Source organism: Clinocottus analis, unplaced genomic scaffold, assembly GCF_023055335.1.
Source record: "Clinocottus analis isolate CAN_PGR_092001 unplaced genomic scaffold, fCliAna1.0.p SCAF_2, whole genome shotgun sequence".
NCBI classification, from domain to species: Eukaryota; Metazoa; Chordata; class Actinopteri; order Perciformes; family Cottidae; genus Clinocottus; species Clinocottus analis.
Genome location: NW_027175931.1, coordinates 2,297,962 through 2,319,947, shown reverse-complemented (window position 1 = coordinate 2,319,947; position 21,986 = coordinate 2,297,962). Strand labels below are relative to the sequence as shown.

The window sequence follows — 21,986 nt, the reverse complement described above, 5'->3', positions numbered from 1 at the left end:
AAATTTATATTGTGAACATTTTGCGTCAGAGACCTGAACACATGGTGTTCAAATTATGAATTTAAAAGAATCTGCTTGAGTTTTTTTCTGAGTTGGTGGTTTAAACTGATATTTTTCTTATCATGAAATAATGAGTTGACTGTATCCTGTTGCTGCTGATGAGAGGATGGAGAGGTGGGACGACAGCAGGCCTCCGCGTGACCCTGCAGAGTGAGTCACATAGCTCCGTATATAATTAGATTTATGACAATGCAACAGTCCACAGAGAAAAAGTACCAAAATTAAAGTTACTTTTCATAATGCATTGCATGTAATAGAGCTGTATATATATATATATATATATATATATATATATATATATATATATATATATATATATATATATATATATATATATATATATTCTTTTAGAATTCTTTATTGTCTTACGCACAGATAACTATGGAAGCCTGTTTCCGCCACACAAAAAAAGTCATAATTAGGAGATAATGAAGTTGAAATTATGATAAGTTACACTTTATTATCTTATAATTATGACTTTTTTTTCTTTTTTTTGTGGCGAAACAGGCTTCCATAGTTTAGAATTGGAAAAAAAGAGTCAGAATTATTACTTTTTAACTCATAATTTCGACTTTATTATCTCATAATTATGACTTTATTTCGTAATTATGAGGTTTTTCCTTTCTTTTTTGTGACAGAAACAGGCTTCCACAGTTTGCAGTTAAAAAAAAGTCCTTATTATGAGATAATAAAGTTAGCATTAGAAATGAGAAGAGAAAAAACATTGCTATGAATGCTGATAGTATAAGTTAATGTATAAAATAAGTCACAACAATGTGACGACGAGAGATGAAGACGAGATAAACTGCATTCCCTCATCGGCATTGTGTGCCGAGGGCTCCACTCACGGCCTTAAACAAACACACACGTGAGGAGGAAGCTTTTGGTGACTGTGCATGTGTGTGTTTGGGGCTCGGCGGGAGCTTTTATGGATTACACCATCTGGGTCAAAGGAGGCAGCTCTCAGTGGGACGTTGTGTGGTTGTGCATGAGCCGGGCTGAGTGACGGGTCACCGCGAACCTGCAGCTTCACATCCAGACCCTTCACGTGTCACATGTGCTGTAACCGTGACGCAACAAAAACACAAACGCCTCATATGGGTCAGGTCCACAATGGAATACATTTATATATATATATATATATATATATATATATATATATATATATATATATATATATATATATATATATATATATATATATATATAATAATAATAATAATAATAATAATACTATTTCTTTTAGATTATATATTGAATATATTGAGTACTTTTCATTGCTGATATTTTTTGTGTCTTCTATGACGTAACTTTGCTACTGTGACAAACCCATTTACCCTTAGGGATGAATAAAGTACACATATCTATCTATCTATCTATCTATCTATCTATCTATCTATCTATCTATCTATCTATCTATCTATCTATCTATCTATCTATCTATCTATCCATCCATCCATCCATCCATCCATCCATCCATCCATCCATCTCTCTATCTCTCTATCTAGAGCAGCATCATTAGTCGCGCGCGCAGCTTTAACATCAGCGCTACCCCGAGTCTGTGTGCGCGTGCGACAGTGGGTGCGCGTGCCCTCTCGCTCCTTCTGAACCCCCCAGAGCCCTCCTTTCCCATCTTGGCCCCGCCCCTTGCACGCGCCACCTCGTCTGGTCCAATCAAAACGCAGGGAATTCCCCCCTCACCGCCCCCTTCCCCCTCTCCTCCTTCTCATCCGAATGGCCAGCCTCACGACGCGCGTGTCACTTCCGGGCTGGTGTGGTCGCGAGCCGGTGGACGTCTCTCTCCGCTGCTGCCGCCCGGATGAACTGACAGAGAGGTGAGTTCATTTTCCCTCGTCGTGTCTTTTAAGTTGCTCGTTCAGATATGGAAAATGCTGCAGCACCTAAAGTTTATTCTAAAAAAATATAAAATATAACATTAAACTTCCTGTGTGTCACTAATTTGTCATTTATAAATTCTGTTACTCTATATTACATCGCTCTCTTTAGACACAGAAACAGCTTATGTACAGGCCTTTTAATTTATTTCTAACTAAATCCGGAAATCACCTTCTACGGCCAACGCCTAAACATCGTTTTGCTGCATTAAATGAGGATGAAATTAATCATTGACAGCACTGTTTTTTAATAATCTTTTGTTTTGAAATTCTAAACCGGAAGTTGACATGCCGTGCTTGACCCTCAGTCGCCTGGATGTTGCAGCCTGAACAGCTGCGGCTCTTTGTTCATAACGCATTATAACGACTGAAGCTAAATGCAACATATGTTGCTGTTGTTGTTGACTAGCTATGTATATATAAAAACGTGTGAGTATATTTTTATATATATATATTTTTAAATATTTATAATTGTTTGTATATATAATATATATACATATATATAACTGTATTTATTTATTTATATATATATACATATATATATATATATATATATATAACATAATATATATATAATTGTGTATACATATATATATATAAATATATACATATATATATATGTATGTATACATGTATATCTTGGTAGACACATTTCTACAATTATAATTCTGAAATGCAAAAAAAATAGGACATTTTTTTATTTATTTTTTTTTATTTTAAAAGACCAGAACTTTAAAATCTTTATCACCTCAGCGCAGCACTTTGTGCTTTTCCATCCTCGAAAAACATCTGTGAACGCATGCGGAGAGCGAGCCGACCCGCGGCCATGCGGCCATGCACGGTCCCCGAGTGATGCGGGTCCAGTCCAGACTGACAGAGGCGCTATTGTCTTGCAGGGAATGGTCCGATGCGATTAGAGAAACAGACAAACAGACACACACAGACACACACTCGTCCTGCTGGGAAACCATATTCTCTCAGACGTGCAAGTGAGGAGGACGCGAGTCAGCAGCATTGTGGATGTTCTGAAACGTGAAAATAGATCGACCAGAGAGACTTTTGTAATACTTTTTTATTTATTGGTTTAGCTGTTGTTGTCTAAATACAATATAATAAAAGTAGTATAAAACTGCTCAGGATATCAGGAATAGTTTGTTGGTTATACTTGTCATTCTTTGCTGTCTCAACTAGGATTTAGATTTGTCCAACTTAAAATGTCTTGTTGGTAGTACTAAAAAAACCTGTTGATTAAAATAAAAATGTAAAGTTGATAGAACTATTTTTCATATGTATCCTTAGTTGAATTAACTAAAGTACAGACAATTTAAGTTTCTTAGCTTGTCTAACTCAACATTTTAAGGCATCCAGGTTATTTTACATTATTTTAAGTTGAACTAGCTTCTTTTCTTTGTGTTACAGTGTAGAGAAAGGAATGTGTTTTCACGTCTGCCAGTGTAGTTTATGTTCACGCAGAAGCGCAGAATAAAGCTTCGTCTGATCTACATAATCCAAGTGTGTTTTCACTCTCTCGCTCCAAAACTAACCTCACGTTGCCCTTTTGCAACCTCTCGATTACACACTGCATTACAGGTCGCATTTGTTTGTGCGTGGGCGTGCGGCGGTGCAGAGCTGCACTGCACCGCCGCACGCCCACGCACAAACATCTCTTTCTCTCACACACACACACACACACACACACAAACAAACACATAGTCTGACCCGAGTCGTGCGTCGTTGCACCACAATGGCCATGTTGAACTTTTCCTGCGAGGCTCTGCCATAGGCTGAGTGGGCCGAAAGCTACGATGACGTCGGCGCACAAAAGAGCCCATTCACGCAATCTCGGAAGCGAATGCACAAACACATGCCAGCTCACCCCGCCACCACGCAGACCATGTCACAATATTACCCAATTAATCCAGCCTGCAAAGCGCCTGCCTGTTGCGTAAAGCCACATATTAAAAGGTATAAGAGATAAGCGTGTTGAGCTGTGGTGCAAAGTTTTTAATCTGCGGCTGAACCGGGGCTGCAAGACCCCCACAAAGAGTCAACAGAAGACATTGTACAGGTGGTTGTGGTTGTTGTGTCGCTCACTCAGTTGCACAAGGTGCATTTTATCTTCATTCATGCAATCAGCCCTCCCTTGTGACTTGTGTCTGCGTAATCTGACAGGTGGTACCTGGTACCCGCACACAATTTTCGCGCCCGCCGCTGTTACGTCAGGCTGTGTTGAAACGATTAGTGGGTCGTTTGAATAGACGATTAATCAATGTTCACTCGTAGCTTCTTGGATGTGAGTGTTCTTGGTGTTAAAATCATTTCAATAAACTTCCGGCAATTTAAAAGAGATCTCCTTGTGCAAACTGCAAATTTCTGACATTTTATCATTGGGGATTAAGATTGTTGTAATTCAAGGTTGAATTTAACTTTATTGTCATTGTACTTACATACAACTGCAATCGTGACTTTGCCAAGAAATAATCCCCTAATCTGTTGAATCAACATAACCCGACAGAATGTTTCTGTAATTTGACCCGCATTAAAACATTATTTCAACCTACACAGCTTAGACTTTGACCAGTCTTTAACAACGCTAAGCCTTGTACAGAAGTCTATGCTTCATGTGTTGAAGCTGCATTCTCTCTCCTGACCACCAGGGGGCGACTCCTCTGGTTGTATAGAAGTCTATGCTTCATTTGTTAAAGCTGCGTTCTCTCTCCTGACCACCAGGGGGCGACTCCTCCGGTTGTACAGAAGTCTATGCTTCATGTGTTGAAGCTGCATTCTCTCTCCTGACCACCAGGGGGCGACTCCTCTGGTTGTACAGAAGTCTATGCTTCATGTGTTGAAGCTGCATTCTCTCTCCTGACCACCAGGGGCCGACTACTCTGGTTGTATAGAAGTCTATGCTTCATGTGTTAAAGCTGCGTTCTCTCTCCTGACCACCAGGGAGCGACTCCTCTGGTTGTATAGAAGTCTATGCTTCATTTGTTAAAGCTGCGTTCTCTCTCCTGACCACCAGGGGGCGACTCCTCTGGTTGTATAGAAGTCTATGCTTCATGTGTTAAAGCTGCATTCTCTCTCCTGACCACCAGGGGGCGACTCCTCTGGTTGTATAGAAGTCTATGCTTCACGTGTTAAAGCTGCATTCTCTCTCCTGACCACCAGGGGGCGACTCCTCTGGTTGTATAGAAGTCTATGCTTCATGTGTTAAAGCTGCGTTCTCTCTCCTGACCACCAGGGGGCGACTCCTCTGGTTGTATAGAAGTCTATGCTTCATGTGTTAAAGCTGCATTCTCTCTCCTGACCACCAGGGGGCGACTCCTCTGGTTGTATAGAAGTCTATGCTTCATGTGTTGAAGCTGCATTCTCTCTCCTGACCACCAGGTGACGACTCCTCTGGTTGTATAGAAGTCTATGCTTCATGTGTTAAAGCTGCATTCTCTCTCCTGACCACCAGGTGACGACTCCTCTGGTTGTATAGAAGTCTATGCTTCATGTGTTGAAGCTGCATTCTCTCTCCTGACCACCAGGGGGCGACTCCTCTGGTTGTATAGAAGTCTATGCTTCATGTGTAAAAGCTGCATTCTCTCTCCTGACCACCAGGGGGCGACTCCTCTGGTTGTATAGAAGTCTATATTTCATGTGTTAAAGCTGCATTCTCTCTCCTGACCACCAGGGGGCGACTCCTCTGGTTGTATAGAAGTCTATGCTTCATGTGTTAAAGCTGCGTTCTCTCTCCTGACCACCAGGTGACAGTTGCAATCCAATATGGCCGCAACAAACTTGTCAAAGGCTTCATTTAGTGTTATATGTACTGTTGCTGCTCTGCTCTTTCCCCTCTGGAAGTGAGATCACCTCAGTTGCTCAGACTAGTTCTCTCAGGGTTTCTTTTTCCTTCCCATTGCCTTCCTGCTGAGACAAAATCAGATGCTAAGGAAACCGTGATGCGTCTCGGTCCCAGGCCGGGAGACTAGGCACCGAGCCGAACAACAGCACCGCAGAGTCCACGTCCCACAGGGAACAGATGGTAGTCAGGGAGAGCCCCGCTGGTTAAAGAAAACAAAAAAATCCTTTATTTATTTATGAGTCCCAAAGGGGCACTTGAGGGACGAGTGTTTGTGAGGCGAGTATGCACGTCAGTGGACAGTTTAGTGAGAGGAAGGTTGCTTCAGGGGAGCAAGATGAGCCTCTCTGTGAATAATGTATTATTACTGCTGCTAGGATAGACACTGTCCGTGTCAGCGTGTGTGTGTGTGCATGTGTGTGTGTTTTCACACCATTTCGACAGTTGATGGACTGGGTAGAAAATGTCACAAAGTGTTACGGTCATTTCTCAAACTGGTGGCCCTCAAATGGCCGTTTTTAAACCGTGCAGACTGCAGCCCTGTTTGGGGATAACACAAACAAAAAATATGGTTACATCACAATGTCTGGGACTCGCTCCCTCAACACCTCTTCACATCCTCCCTCGCTCCTCTTTTTCAAAACTGCCCTCCTAAAACCTGCTTATTGAAATCTGCTTATTGGAATCTGTGATTCATTAGTTGTCGCCCTCCTTTTCCTTTTTAATTATTTTGTACATAGAAATGCAAAATAAATGCATTATTATTGTTTTCTTAAATCACCATTAATATAAAATATAATTTAAATAACATATTGTCATTATATTAGTTGGCGTAGAATTACCATTACTATTATTTATATATATTTTTATTGGGTTTTTTAGAAGCATTAATATCGTTATCGTTTTTGAAAAAAAATTATTATTACTGTTATATTTTTGAATTGTAGCTATTATTAGCGTAAATATCATTATAGTTTTTAATGTATTATTATTATTTTTTATCTTGATTAGTATTGTATTTTTATTTATTTCTTTATTTCTTTATTTTAATTATTAATTAAAAAAAATACATATTTCTTTTGTTTATTTTTTCTATTTTTTAATTCATTTCTTTTTTTAAATTCTTTTCATAAATAATAGTATTTTTACGGGTTCGCATGGAGAACGAGTGCAAACAGGAAACAGGTGAGGAGATAACCTCAACGCTGGCTTCAGGACCCTGGACAGCTCCCCAACAGCTGCCGTCTCCATCACCGCCTTTGCAGCTCGTATGTGTCCAAAGAGGCGCTCTTCTTTGAGGAAACACACCTCGACAGCTAGAGCTGAGCAGACGTGGGCCGGTTCAAGGGTGCGGAGGATCTAAGAGCTGGTTCTTTCTGGGTTCCTGTCAGTTCCTCTCTCGGCCGTCTCGTCCTCATCTCTCGTCCGGCTTCCTGTCCCTCGTCGTCTACGTCTCGTCGGCCATTTTTCTTTCTTTTTCTTTCTCACTCTCTCTCTCTGTCCCTCGAGCGAGTGTGTTGTCGCACCGTCGTCTGCCGGTAACGCAATTTCCCCTTTTGCTTTCTGTGAGTGCATGAGAGTGCATGTGACTCGTGGTTCTCTTTCGCTTTCTGCATGAGTTGAGGCTCTTTTCAGGGATCATTGTGAGCACATGAAACTAAATATTCACACTCATGTCATGTGTTTTCCAGCAGCGTGGACCTGCGGGCGTTCCATGAAGTAAAGCTCTCTAAAAGGAAGAAGGACAGAAGGACAGAAGGACATAGGGACCGATCATTTTGTCGCCATGAAGCAGAAGGAGAACCTGAACCCGGTGCTGCTGCTCCTCTTCCAGCTGGCGGTGTGGATCTACACCTCCGTCTCCTTCCTGCCCTCCTTCGTCCTCAGCCGGCTCTGCGGGCCCGGCGGGGTCCGCCACGGCACCGAGGAGGAGCGGGCCGCCAGGGCGAAGGCCCGCTCGGCGCCGGGCTGCCCCGAGGGCCCCTACCGGGCGGTGAGCGCCGCCAACGGGCTGGCGACGTCGCTGCGGCCGGGTGTGGACACGCTGGACAAGGTGTTCGAGTACGCGGCCACCAGGTTCCCTCACAGAGACTGTCTGGGCACCAGGGAGCTGGTCAGCGAGGAGGACGAGCGGCAGGGCAACGGGAAGGTGTTCAAGAAGGTAACGCGGGGCGCAGACTGAGACCACTGCAGCCAGTTAGCCTGTAGCTTAGCATTGAATACTGGAAACAGGGCATTGAAAGCGTCACCGATGAGGATGAAAGGTGGAATCAAAGTGGAAATGTTCATTCTAAAAACATGAATGAAGCTCATGAATCATGTGTCACTGACCTTCAGAGTAAGACTTTTAATGCGAGTCGGTTTGAGGGCAGATTTATATACTGTCGTATCAAAACATCAAAGGACCCAGAGCAGAATAAGAGATTGCATAAACCAGGAGGTGAAAAAATGAAGAATGAGTAGAAAGAATTGATTTGAAAGGAAGGTGTCAGCCAGCAGTTCCTCAAGTCAAACTGGAAGATTAATCTTCTTCGAATGGTCTAAATGTTTTTTTCTGTAATAGAAAAACCTCTTGTGGCATTTCTTTAAAGTTGAAATGAAATCCCGATGGTCTAAATTCCATCGATTTTTACTCCATGTGGAATGAAAAGAGGCGTTTCTTCAAGGAAATGATCCAGAATTTGTCGGAGAACGAAAAACAAGTCAAATTCTAAACAACAAAAAAAGATTCTTCAGCGTTGGGTGTTAACTTTTCCCCGGCCGAACACACTGCGCTCTCCTCTCGCTAATCCCACCGGGCCGTTGAGATCAGGCTGATAATCCTTTAATCCACTTAAACCCCACTGCTGAAACATTTAATGCTGCCAGGAGGCGTCTTAGCCGCTATTGTTCCTCGTCACAAAGTGGAAAACCGGTAAACTGTACAGTCATCATTACGGTGTGTGTTTGTGTGCACTGATGTGCATTTACCACCAGGAGGCAGTATAAACTCACTGCTGAGGGTGTGTGTGAGTGTGTGTGTGTGTGTGTGTGTGTGTGTGTGTGTGTGTGGGGCCTCTTGCTGCCAGTATTCGACCGTTGAAGAGTGTATGGTAGCACTTTATAATAACTACACACTATTTAGCATTAGTAACGCATGAATAAACTCTGAATTCATCATTTATAAAGCATTAAGCCAACATGAACACTCTTTAGTAACTCAAATGCTTTGTTAAGTCACAAAACATACTTAACTAATACTTAACTAAGTATAACTATTACTATAGCTATAGTATTTTTGTAATCATTTAAGAACACTTTGCAAATGATCTTATTAATCTTCTATGAGTCCTTAATACTTCATTTACAAATGGGGACTCGTCATTTATAAAGTATGAAAACTTAAGATGAAACTTTTATTACAGTGTTTATGAATTGCATAATAATGAGTTACTAATGATTAAGAGTGTGTACTTATTATAAAGTGTTCTTATCTGCTTCTCATGCAGAGACTGACAGTAGAAGAGGAAGCAGTCCTGTGTGGTAATAGTGGATATTTGATAGTTTCCCTGTGACTTTTCAATGTGAAACAGGAGTGTGACACACATGTGACTGTTGATGTAATGATAAAAAGATCACAGGGTACTGGGCTTTAAATTGTTAAGAGTGCGTATCCTTCCTTCCTTCTCATCTGCCCCCTACAGGTGGTTCTGGGTGAGTACCGCTGGCTCTCCTACGAGGAGGTCCTCACGGCGGCGGCCCGGCTGGGCAGCGGTCTGGCGTCGCTGGGTCAGCGGCCCAAACACAACGTGGCCATCTTCTGCGAGACGCGGGCCGAGTGGATCGTCGCTGCCCAGGCTTGCTTCATGCACAACTTTCCATGCAAGTCCAGCGTGCGCGCACACACACACACACACACACACACACACACACACACACACACACACACACACACACACAGTCGAGTCTCCATCCCTTTCGAGTACGTTTCATTGACTAACATTAATTTACTTCCTATAACTTCCTTATGACAAATTAATTGTAAGCCTAATACCAGGTATTCACCTTAGAATGTAATGATTTACAATAACAATAATTATTAAAAAAATGGCATTTTGTCCCCAAAAAGAAATCCAGAACGAGTCCAGATGAAACCTTCAACATTAGCACACAAAAAGGACAATAAAAGGGCCTCTACAATGAAAAAAAAGGTATTTAAATGAATAAAAATGATGATTACGCACAAATAAGGAGTTTATTGTTGCACTTTTAACCCAAAGAGAGCAGTGCAGCTTTCTAACTAAAGGACCGTCGTTTTACTCTTTTAATTTGTTCTGTGCCGAAGCACAAACTTTATTCTCTCAGAGCATCCACGGCAGCACTTTGAGCTCATTACATCGTCTCGATTGTTCTTGAAGGGCCTTTACTTCCTCTGCACGCTTCACTTTTAGTGCTCCATGAGCTGCTGGCAAAAGCCAGTAAAGCGTCTCTGCAAAAGCATCTTCCTCTCCCACAAACACTGCAAACGGTGGAGGGGCAGCTGAAGGACCGGCGCAGTGGAGGAGGGGGGAGGCGGAGGGGAGGAGTTAGGGGTTGGAGAGAGAGATGGAGGGAGGGGAGAGAGAGAGGGAGAGAAGTGAGGGGTGATGGCGTCAGAAGAGGAGTGAGAGAGTCTACGTGAGCATCTGATGTTGACAAAAGCATCAAGGAGTCAGCCAAAGGCCCCCAGTGAACTTAAACAGACGCGTTGTCCACACGCAGCGTTTGTAGGTCTGTCTTCAGAAAACCAACGCTCTCGTTTTGCAGAAATCCCACAAATCCATGACCATGCAAAAGCCTTTATTCGTGCAGCGTGTGAAGAAAGAGGAACTTTGATTTATTTGTAATGTAACTTCCGTAGTATTTGAACCAAAACAATGATGGTTCCCTAAGCTAAGTAAAGAATTCTGTTTCGTTAACATAACCCTGTATTTCAGAATAAATAAAGTATTCTTGTTGCTTAAACCTAACTAAACATTATTGTTGCTTAAACCTAACTAAACATTATTGTTGCTTAAACCTAACTAAACATTCTCGTTGCTTAAACCTAACTAAACATTATTGTTGCTTAAACCTAACTAAACATTCTCGTTGCTTAAACCTAACTAAACATTCTTGTTGCCTAAACCTAACTAAACATTATTGTTGCTTAAACCTAACTAAACATTCTTGTTGCTTAAACCTAACTAAATATTATTGTTGCTTAAACCTAACTAAACATTCTCGTTGCTTAAACCTAACTAAACATTATTGTTGCTTAAACCTAACTAAACATTATTGTTGCTTAAACCTAAGTAAACATTCTTGTTGCTTAAACCTAACTAAACATTCTTGTTGCTTAAACCTAACTAAACATTATTGTTGCTTAAACCTAACTAAACATTATTGTTGCTTAAACCTAAGTAAACATTCTTGTTGCTTAAACCTAACTAAACATTCTTGTTGCCTAAACCTAACTAAACATTCTTGTTGCCTAAACCTAACTAAACATTCTTGTTGCCTAAACTAAGTTTTTCAGAATCTTTTCGTAAAACCCAACGAAAAGGTTTTGTTTCCTAAACCTAAGTACGTATTTTTGTCACCTGAACCTAACTAAGTATTTTAGGAAATAAGTACTTTTAATGGAGATGGAAGTATTGTAAAAGTCTGTATGCCGAAATTGACACATGTTGCTGGACTTTTGCAGGAAAACGCATGAAATGAGGAGCAACTTGTAAGGCAACGAGATATAAAGCGCAGAAACTATAAAAAATCTTTTTACATCTCAACGATGAGGCTAATTTATCTCTTCCGGTGCTACTGAGTGCAGCCTGGACTTTCTTCAAGTCTTTTGAATTAAAATAGTGTGTGTGTGTGTGTGTGTGGGTGTGTGTGTGTGTGTGTGTGTGTGTGCGTGTGTGTGTGTGTGTGTGTGTGTGTGCGTGTGTGTGTGTGTGTGTGTGTGTCTCAAGCTGGAGCCCGATCGAGTGTTTAGATCTCACGGCTAGAGGTGTCATGGCCTTCATCTCCCGACTCACTCACTCACTCACTCACACAGACACACACACACACACACACTCACACACACACACACACACACACACACACACACAGCAGCAGAGCAGGAAGTGTTGGCGCTCCATGACGCATGAATGTGATGTCACTTCATCCCCGGTCCCATAAACCCATGTGTCTGTGTCAGTGTAGTGAGGCGGGGCTACAGACCCAATCTCTCTCTCTCTCTCTCTCTCTCTCTCTCTCTCTCTCTCTCTCTCTCTGTCAATCTCCCCGTCTGCTTTGAAGTGCAAAAATTAGGCTAAAGCCAGTTTTTTTAAGCCGGGTTTTTAAACGTTAAAAAAGCCCCAAAACCTCACAACTTGAGGCTGCAAGCTGCGAGCTAAAGCCCATGTTGTTGCTCAACAGCTTATAGGTGTCACCTTTGGGTGCTCAATCTCTTCCACATTGAATGTTAATTCATTGAGCTCTTGCCAAAGAAACACAACGTGATGTAATCAAACTGTATCAGATAGAGAAATACATTGAGCCAGTACCATACTTATCAGAGTATTCATGAGTCGTTAATGTGAGATAGTGGTTGGGTTTTCTGGATGTGTGTTGCAGTGGTCACCCTGTACTCCACACTGGGAGGTCCGGCCATCGCTCACGGGCTGAATGAGACTCAGGTCACCCACATCTTCACCAGCAGAGAGCTCCTGGAGACCAGACTCAAGGTTGGCCGACACACCAACACACCAACAGAAACTGTGCATTGTTTAGATCTGCAGGTAACACAGATAAGCAGTGACGTATATGGTGGTTATCTTATTCCTGCAGCCCAATATCACATGTCTCAGTGAGCTGCATCGACCAACAACAGCAACAACAACAGGTCCTGGTCCAAAATAGTGTTGATCCAAGAAGATTAAGGGCGATATGAAAAAGTACAGGCTGCCTTTGTCAATACAAAATTTAGAAATCTTCCCGTTTTGTGAGCCCTGAGAGGTTGCAAATAGTCAAGTTGAGCTTGAAAGTTGAAAATGATGATTTATAACAATATAAAAAATAATAATTAGTAAAATAAGTAAAAAGTAATTCAAAACAACATAACGTAAAAGTCGCTAGTACTTTCGGTGGTTGTCCCCACCAGCTCCCCGCTGTAGCCAGCTAGCGTTGCTGCTAGCTCTTCGCTAGCTCTCTGCTAGGGACGCGGGCAATAGCGGCAGCAGCGGGGAGATAGCAGCAGAGCTAGCTAAGAGTTAGCAGCAGCGCTAGCTGGCTACATTGGGGAGTTAGCTCTTACAACACCTGAAGGTAGTAGCGGCTTCCGACCTGACTTTTACGGTATTACATTTCTCTTCATCTGAGTCTTCAAACTCCGTTCCTGCTCATAGAAAACGGAGCAATTTAAGGTCCGAAGTCTGTCGATGGTTCTTCTCATCTCATGGTCTCTGGTTTGTATAACTGCAACAATAATACGAAGGCAGCTGTCATGGAGAAAGTGCACATGCTGGATGTTAAGGCCCCTTTTCGGACAGGTTCAATCCCCAAAGACAAATTCATCCCCGCCTTTTTATCGAGCCGGCGTAAACACAGATCCTCTGCTCCTGTCACACATCCCCTCGTAGTCCAAATATTGAGAAGAGACCTGGTTTTCATGGCATGTGGATGATTGTCATAATTGTGTGTGTGTGTGTGTGTGTGTGTTTCAGGATATCCTATATGAAGTCCCGAGGCTGCAGCACATCATTGTGATGGACAACACACCGACCTCTTGGCCCGGCTACCCGCGTGGCATCAGCGTCCACAACACGGCGGCGGTTCAGAAGCTGGGAGCCAGGCCTGAGAATGGTAAACTTCAAAGGAAGGAATTATTGAAGCGCTTTCATGTGTTTGTTTCTTTTAATGTTTGAAAACCCAGAACCAACCACATAACCAGAAGAGCACCGTGCGATAACTCAAAAGCTCAGCCTTGCTGATACCCTCGATTTATCAAACTTTAAATAAACCAGCAAATTTTATCATTGAAATAATTGTCTTTCAGTAACAGGACAAGTGCCCTTAATGCTTTTTTTACACCAAGATGAGAGTCCCAAGAGTGTTCAATAAAAACAATGTGGGTTCTTGAAACTGTTTTTTTTTTCAGTAGAGAGCAAACATAAGAAGACAGTTCTGGTAATATAACCTGTATCTATAAAATAAATCTAATTTCAAAGACATATTATTATCTCAAGGTAAAAAATAAATGGGTATTTATAAAGTATGAATTGCCTTATTAATTACAGATTCCTCAAAAAACATTAAAAGCAGATTGCAGTTTCTTAATTAAGGATGAGGCGGAACTATATATATATATATATATATATATATATATATATATATATATATATATATATATATATATATATATATATAGATATAATGGTGCCATCCACATAAAAAATGTAATTTATATTAAAACATTGCAACACAGATCATGTATATCATTTGTAAATAAAATAGGACCCAATATGGACCCCTGTGGGACACCATTTTGGGCACTTTTCGTTCTAATTTTCAAAATCTTTTGACGACGGGCCTTTGCTTGCGAGCCATGACATTGAGTTGCTTGGAGGTTAATCACAGATAGTCCCTCTCTCATAAATGTGATTGGTATCAGTCCCATTAGGTCATGTGAATGAGGAAGCGCTCACATCTGTGTCAGATTAAGGTCGATACGATGCTTGTTCAAGTGAGTGGATTTGGACGGATGAGGAGAGGTCGTCGCCCACTCTTCACCCTTCTTCATTGAGGCCCCTTGAACCCGGCGACCTCAAACAAGACAAGCTGGTAGTGTCATGTGCAGATAAAGAGGGAAGGAAGTTGGTTCGAAGGCAGAAGGGAGGATGGCGCTCTGGGATATAGGGGAGGGTCATGTTTATACACAGCCCTGTTAACTTCACATGACATCAACTCTCAGAGCGCACACTCCTACATACCTCGTATCTGAGCAAGAGGAAGAAGAGAGGCCCTCCCCTTGTGATTTACTGCCGCGCTTCATTTCATTTTTATTATTTCGAGGGGAGCCTGCTGCACTCAGACGTCCTCGTTCTGTTTTTTGTTCCACACAATGCAGAACAGCTGGTTTGATCTTTACTCATTTATCCGGAGAGGATGCACACAGAGGGATCATCACTAATCCTCAAAAAATCCAGGTATTGACTGTAAATGACTGGCGATGATGCAAACGGGCCGTCTCAGGGCCGCATTCAGACCGAGTTTAGCTCAATGTGTAAGAAAAAAAACACATCGCTCTCATTAATTTCAACGCCTTCTGACAAGACGCTGCATTGGCAAAGCCCGCACACACATTCCCACGTTCCTTCGCAACGAGGACCGAGCATTTCTTTCTGTCAACCCTCGCGATCGTCCCGACAAAAGATGGAATGGTTGCCGCTGTGATAACAATCCAGAGTAGTGAAGTCCTGTACAACTCACAGAACTGCGTCTTGATAATAGTAAAATATTTGGGGGTGAGCGTGTGAGGGTGTTGGGATTAAAAATCCACCAAGAATGACTCCTTTCCATAATAAATCAGCAGTCAAACAAGCAATCGTAAGAGCAAACGGGAGTATAATAATTCATCACATTGGGCTTTACAACTCAATACATGTGTTCGACTGCAGTGACTTAACGCTAACAAGCTAGCTAATTAGCCAACTAGCTGGCTGAGTCCCATCAGATGGAACAGCCACACAAACACCCGAGCTTTCAGATGGATGAACTGGTTTCCATTTAACACCATTTAGTATCAAATGAAGAATCCCACTTGCACTATTCGGGTGCTTGAAAACGTGCTTGGATGCCGCTTCGAAATCAGATGTCGGCCTCCAGGATGAGAGAGGAAGTCCAAAGTAAACAAACCCACATTTTAAGCTGACGGCCAGAGCTGGATCAACAGAGGATAATGTACACAGTTTAGGTCCTGATATGATGAGGGGATTTTGAGAGGAAGACGAGGGAAAGAGGAGCGATGCTTGCTTTTGTTTTTTTTGCACAGTCAGACTCAAACTGTCCAGCGTGCCAAGAGAGGCCCCGGTTGTTTAATATCACAGCTGACATCCCGTGCGTTTGAACACGGACTCAAAATTGAATTACAGGAACTCAATATGTCCTCGGCCTTTTGACACCCGGTGCATTTTTTTACTTTTCACTCGTCACGTTCATCCTGCAGCACTCGCAACAAAATGGAGCACAAAATGGGCTATTTTCTTCCTTTTGAAACACCAAAGTACAGTTTACGTGTTGTACTACCTCGTCAAGTGTTTGATTGTGTGTGTGTGTGTGTGTGTGTCGCAGCGGCACGTGGGCGAAAGCAGCCGCTGCCGTCGGACATCGCCGTCATCATGTACACCAGCGGCTCCACGGGCATCCCGAAGGGCGTCGTGATCTCCCACAGCAACATCATCGCCGGCATCACGGGCATGGCCGAGCGGATACCCAACCTGAAGTACGCCGCACACACACACTCCTACCCTCACGTTGCACACACACACTCCTGGCTAAACACCCACATGTTACACACACACTTGGAGATGTGAGATTTGGGCTCATTCTTCGACAAAAACAGTCTTCAAAACTTGAGGCTTTACGGTCATGGAAAACCTGAAAAAAGTCATGGCATTTTTGGAATAGTTATTTTCAGACCTTGAAAAAAAATCATACATACAGGCATCTATATAAATGTTTATTTTTTTAATCAAACTATTGTCTCTCATTCATTTGAGTCATTTAAGGTTTACTGTATGCTTTGAATCCTCATTGTTAGTTTAAATACTACATTTCATCACTTTTTACTGTTCACACACACATTTCACACAATGTTTGATCATGAACATTTGGTTTAAAGTCATGGAAATTTGGTGAGAATCATGGAAATTTGACTTAAAGTTATGGAAATTTGATTTAAAGTTATGGAAATTTGATTTAAAGTCATGGAAATTTGGTGAGAATCATGGAAATTTGACTTAAATTTATGGAAATTTGGTGAAAAGTTATGGAAATTTGGTAAAAAGCCATGGATAAGTCATGGAAATCCATTGGTCAGAATGTGTATGAACCCTGTTTATCTATTTCCATGGGTTTGCTACTGGATTCAACATCTGGATTACCAACATCTAATGAAAATATCATATCAATAGCACATTTAGAAATGTATGTTTTGGATATATGTATATGTACCGCTGTGTAAATACACTTGGTCAGAGTGAAGCACCTAAAGATCTGAGCTTGTCTCCTGGGCTCAGTGTAAGAGACGAGCTGTTTAAAGGTCTCAATGTGAGACAGGAACTTCCTCCTCTTGGACGAATCCCCGCCGTCTCCGGCTCTCTGCTGGCGGCTACGAGGTCGAGAGACGCTAGCCACCTAGTGCGATATCATGCAACACAAATGTTTACATTAAAACAAGGGTTCTTCTCCCCGGGGGAGCGGCGGGAGGAAGTGCAGAGGGAAGGGAGTGCATTCAGTGTGAGCGGAGGAAAAAAATAATGGGAGTTCAGGGTGAGAAACATGGAGGTCACAAGGGTCACGGACAGACTTTGAAGAATGATGGTTTTCCTGTGCGTTTCTAGTATTATATGAACGGAAATTGATCCTCCGCTGAGCGTTTCGAGGGGCGGGGCTTAGCGAACGGTGAAATGCAGACTCTGAGAATTTAAAAATACTTCAGATGAAGAGATTCTACGTCCAAAGGAAAGGAAAAAGATGGCCCCCGACCCAATTTTGTTCGATTTATACATTTATCTTCAAAAGATTAGAACGACATGATTTATGACTGCAGGGATCACGATGGATTATATTGCGTCGCAAACTAAAAAAACATCTTTTTCGGCTTTAAGCACTTTCGTAGCACTTACTGATATCTGATAGCACTTTGTAGTTTGCCTTTATTGAAGAAAATTGTACTTTTCTTGATTCTTGTTCTGAGTTTATCCTCAGAACGCACTTACTGTAAGTCTCTTTGGATGGAAGCATCAGCTGAATGACATGTGATGTAAAATGAGCTTTTCATTCTAGATTCAAGATGTTTTTACTGTCATATGCACAAATAATAGACTGTTATTGTATACCATGCTCATTGTATCTTTATACACGCTGCATTGCTGCAACATTGCAATTTGTCAGAAAGTCCACGTGTTGATGGTATTTCGGGAGGACACTCTTCAGGTTGCGATGGTTGAAATCGTTGAAATCTTGTTTTGAAATCGCCGGCTACAAAGGGAGAGCCATGAGATATTCATGAGAGACTTACAATGCGAGGCTTGAACCAGAGGTTTACGTTGTATATCGTGTCTTCACAGCGAGGAGGACACCTACATCGGCTACCTGCCTCTCGCCCACGTGCTGGAGCTCAGCGCCGAGCTCGTGTGCGTCTCCCACGGCTGCAGGATCGGCTATTCCTCGCCGCAGACTCTCGCCGACCAGGTGTGCGACGGACGCGTGACCGAGGCTGGGCCGCTCAAACCATTCAAACGAGATGTTCGCGACCGATTTAACGCGCTTCTTTTTTGTTTCCTTCCCCCCCCCCCCTCCACCTAAAGTCAACCAAGATCAAGAAAGGAAGCAAAGGAGACACCAGCGTCCTGCGGCCCACTCTGATGGCAGCGGTCCCGGTACGTCTTAATCCCTATTGAAGCACCGTGCATGCACCAGGCTCTGCTGGATGTCCCCCGTGTTCAAGTGGTTTAAGTAGTTCAGGTCGTCGTATGAACCCGAGAGGAGTTCTTCTATCTTCTGCTATGAAGCCTGCGAGCGATGACTGAAGTTGAGACGGGGTCCACTTCACGTACGTCATGATGGGATTTCTTTAATTAAGTTTACTTTGCCGCTAGCGTCTTGTCGGCCTGTATTTATGAACTCAAAGTCGAAGCTGGTGTAAAGTGTGAGAGATGCAACGTTTTGTATATGTGACGCAACTTCTGCCGCGAAGAAATAAAAAGATAAAACGCGACTAAAACCCCCGTGACGATAGATTATAGTCCCACTGCTCTCGTTGATTTAAATGTAGGCCGGCTATGGTTCTCCCCCTTCTCTCTCTCACATCATGAGCTCAGAAACACACACACACACACACACACACACACACACACACACACACACACACCACCACCCCCCCATCTCCCAGTGGTCGTAGTGTAAAGGGCAGAGGGCCCCAGTGTCTGGAACCATTCACAGCTGTAAACAGAACGTGAGAAAGCCCCATGTGGTTATCCCCACGACACACACACACACACACACACACACACACACACACACACACGTACAAATTGTTTGCTGTGATATGACTACGGGCTGCTGCGTGAATCCTGTGTCGACTTCCTCTCTCACTGCTTTACCCTCAAAAACACACACACATAAACACACAAACACACACACACACACACACACACAAGGACCAGTTGTTTTATTTTTTTTTTATTGTTTTTAGTTTGTGCCCTTTTTTCCTGCAGATTTGGGTGATGAAGTGTTGCTTGTCTGTGGGTTTCCGCTGCCGGCGCTTCATCAGGAGGAAACAAACAAAAACAAAAAGTCACGTTAGGAATTAAACTGTGTCCTCGCCAAGAAACTAAATTACACCAATTCCTCTGATATTCCGGTTCTCATAGCAGCTCTGGTCTCTTAAAAATGTTATTCCCATGAAACGAAACGTTTCATACCACGAGCACGCTTCGTATCATCTCGTAGGGACGGCTCTTTTTAGGGTGGATAGATGTATGAAACAAACGCACGACTTTCACCCGTAAGAAACCTAAATGTAAACGTTTACTCATTTTAATTTACATCATATACCGTGAAAGTCGGGTTATAATTCTTCGGTGGTTGTCCCTGCTAGCTCCCCGCTGTAGCCAGCTAGCACTGCTGCTAGCACTGCTGCTAGCGCAGGTGCGATTTACCCGCTGTGGCCAGCTAGCGCTGCTGCTACCTCCCTACTGTAGCCAGCTAGCACTGCTGCTAGCCCCCCGCTGTAGCCAGTCAGCGCTGCTGCCAGCTCCCCGCTGTAGCTAGCTAGCACTGCTGCTAGCCTCCCGCTGTAGCCAGTCAGCGCTGCTGCCAGCTCCCCGCTGTAGCTAGCTAGCACTGCTGCTAGCCCCCTGCTGTAGCCAGCTCGTGCTGCTGCTAGCCCCCTGCTGTAGCCAGCTAGCGCTGCTGCTAGTTCTCCGCTAGCTCCCCAACAACCACCAAAGGTAGCGGGACCAGCCCCGGCTCAACGGTGTACTCGAGCAGCGGGGAGCTAGCAGCAGCGCTAGCTGGCTGCAGCGGGGACAACCGCCGACGGTAGTAGCGGCTTATAACCCGAGTTTTACGGTGCTCAAAATAGCATAACAAACCTTTTTTTTTTCAAAAAACATGATGTTTTTACTCAACATACCAACATAACCAAGTAGTTTTGCTCCCTAAATAAATAATGCATTACTTTTGTCTGAAAACTGCGACTTTTTCTCAAAGAGATAATCTGTTGCCCTAAAAACAAAATGGAGGATGCAGTTGAGTTGTATGGGAGTGTAATTCAGTTTCAAGTCACGGTTGCACCAGTTTACTCCTGACTAGGAAATCCAAACAAATACACAAATCACTTAAATCACTCTCATAAACCCACTTTATTCTAAATAAATGCCTAAGTCAATATTTATGTGTCCCCTTTAAGGAATTTGTGTTGTTTTTTACCCCCTTGCAAAAGACAAATAATACAATTTCAACCTTTTATTATTTTGTTTTGTAATTGTTTCGCCAATTGTCCTTTTTCCTCGTCCAACAGTGAACCTACACGACACCATTCACACATCGTAGCCTCACCTCACAATCACTCAACACAGACCCACTCTCTGGTGTTGTGGGTCTCTGGTGTGTAATCCGTAGGGGAGACTTGCTGTTATGCAACACAAACTAAAGAGCATGTGCGTCCCACATTGTGTTCCTCTGGACTTGTATCAAGCCAAAGTTGTTCTGTTCTTTAAGTGTTCTGTTTTTGTTTGTTTTTTATGAGCTCTGGCGCTCTCGAGCTTGAACATTTAGTGATTGTGATCATAAAATGTTGACATTTACAGCGACTCGACAGGCTTCAGCTTCCTTACGCTTTTTTAACCTTCGCAGTACAAAGAGAAATATACGAGAAAGAAAGCGATCCATGAATAAGAAAGATATACAAAATGTCTTCCATGAGATCAGCTGTGGTTCAGATCCAGGACTTTGTTGTAGAATATCCACCTTAAGGTCTCCTCCGATATCTTATCTCCCCTCATTCTCTCTCTTTCTCTCTTTGCCTCTGTTCTCGTCCCCTGCGTCCTCGTCCCCTGCGTCCTCGTCCCCTCTGTCCTCGTCCCCTGCGTCCTCGTCCCCTCTGTCCTCGTCCCCTGCGTCCTCGTCCCCTCTGTCCTCGTCCCCTGCGTCCTGCTTCCAGGAGATCATGGATCGCATCTACAAGAACGTGATGACCAAGGTGGAGGAGATGAACTGCGTCCAGCGAACGCTCTTCACTCTGGCGTACAACTACAAGCTGGAGCAGCTCGGCAAAGGAAACAGCACACCTCTGTGCGACAGGTGTGTGTGTGTGTGTTTATTCATGTGTGCGTGTGTGTGTGTTTGTCTGTGTGTATGTGTGTGTGAGAGTGTGTGTGTATGTGTGTGTCGTTAGCTTGTTTTAAAGGACTTCTGTGTTTTGCTCTCCCCACTCCTTTTCTCTCCTTCCTTCTCTCCTCTCCTTCCTTCTCCCCTCTCCTTCCTCCTCTCCTCTCCTTCCTTCTCTCGTCTCCTCTCCTTCCTTCTCTCTTCTCATTCCTTCTGTCCTCTCCTTCCTTCTCTCCTCTCCTTCCTTCTCTCCTCTCCTTTCTTCTCTCCACTCCTTCGTCCTCTCCTCTCCTTCCTTCTGTCCTCTCCTTCCTTCTGTTCTCTCCTTCCTTCTCTCCTTCCTTCTCTCCTCTCCTTCCTACTGTCATCTCCTTCCTTCTCTCCTCTCCTTCCTTCTCTCCTCTCCTTCCTTCTCTCTTCTCATTCCTTCTGTCCTCTTCTCTCCTTCATCCTCTCCTCTCCTTCCTTCTGTCCTCTCCTTCCTTCTCTCCTCTCCTTCGTCCTCTCCTCTCCTTCCTTCTGTCCTCTCCTTCCTTCTCTCCTCTCCTCTCCTCTGTCCTCTCCTCTGCTCTCCTTCCTTCTGTCCT

General features: G+C 43.2%; 1 protein-coding gene across 3 annotated transcripts in view; it reads left to right on the top strand.

The window, feature by feature from the left end:
• The first annotated feature begins 1,831 nt into the window (after window positions 1–1,831).
• Window positions 1,832–21,986, top strand: part of acsl3a (acyl-CoA synthetase long chain family member 3a) — a 26,167-nt gene continuing 6,012 nt past the window's right edge. The window contains exons 1-9 of one of the 3 annotated variants that reach the window (XM_068584556.1): window positions 1,832–1,895; window positions 7,494–7,963; window positions 9,486–9,663; window positions 12,421–12,530; window positions 13,509–13,647; window positions 16,135–16,285; window positions 18,135–18,258; window positions 18,375–18,446; window positions 21,233–21,372. In XM_068584556.1, coding sequence (XP_068440657.1) covers window positions 7,589–7,963; window positions 9,486–9,663; window positions 12,421–12,530; window positions 13,509–13,647; window positions 16,135–16,285; window positions 18,135–18,258; window positions 18,375–18,446; window positions 21,233–21,372 — 1,289 coding nt within the window. In that variant the 5' untranslated portion in view covers window positions 1,832–1,895; window positions 7,494–7,588. Of the gene's footprint in view, window positions 1,896–7,154; window positions 7,964–9,485; window positions 9,664–12,420; window positions 12,531–13,508; window positions 13,648–16,134; window positions 16,286–18,134; window positions 18,259–18,374; window positions 18,447–21,232; window positions 21,373–21,986 lie in introns of those variants that run through there. The other 2 variants (XM_068584558.1, XM_068584557.1) reach the window with 2 other exon arrangements.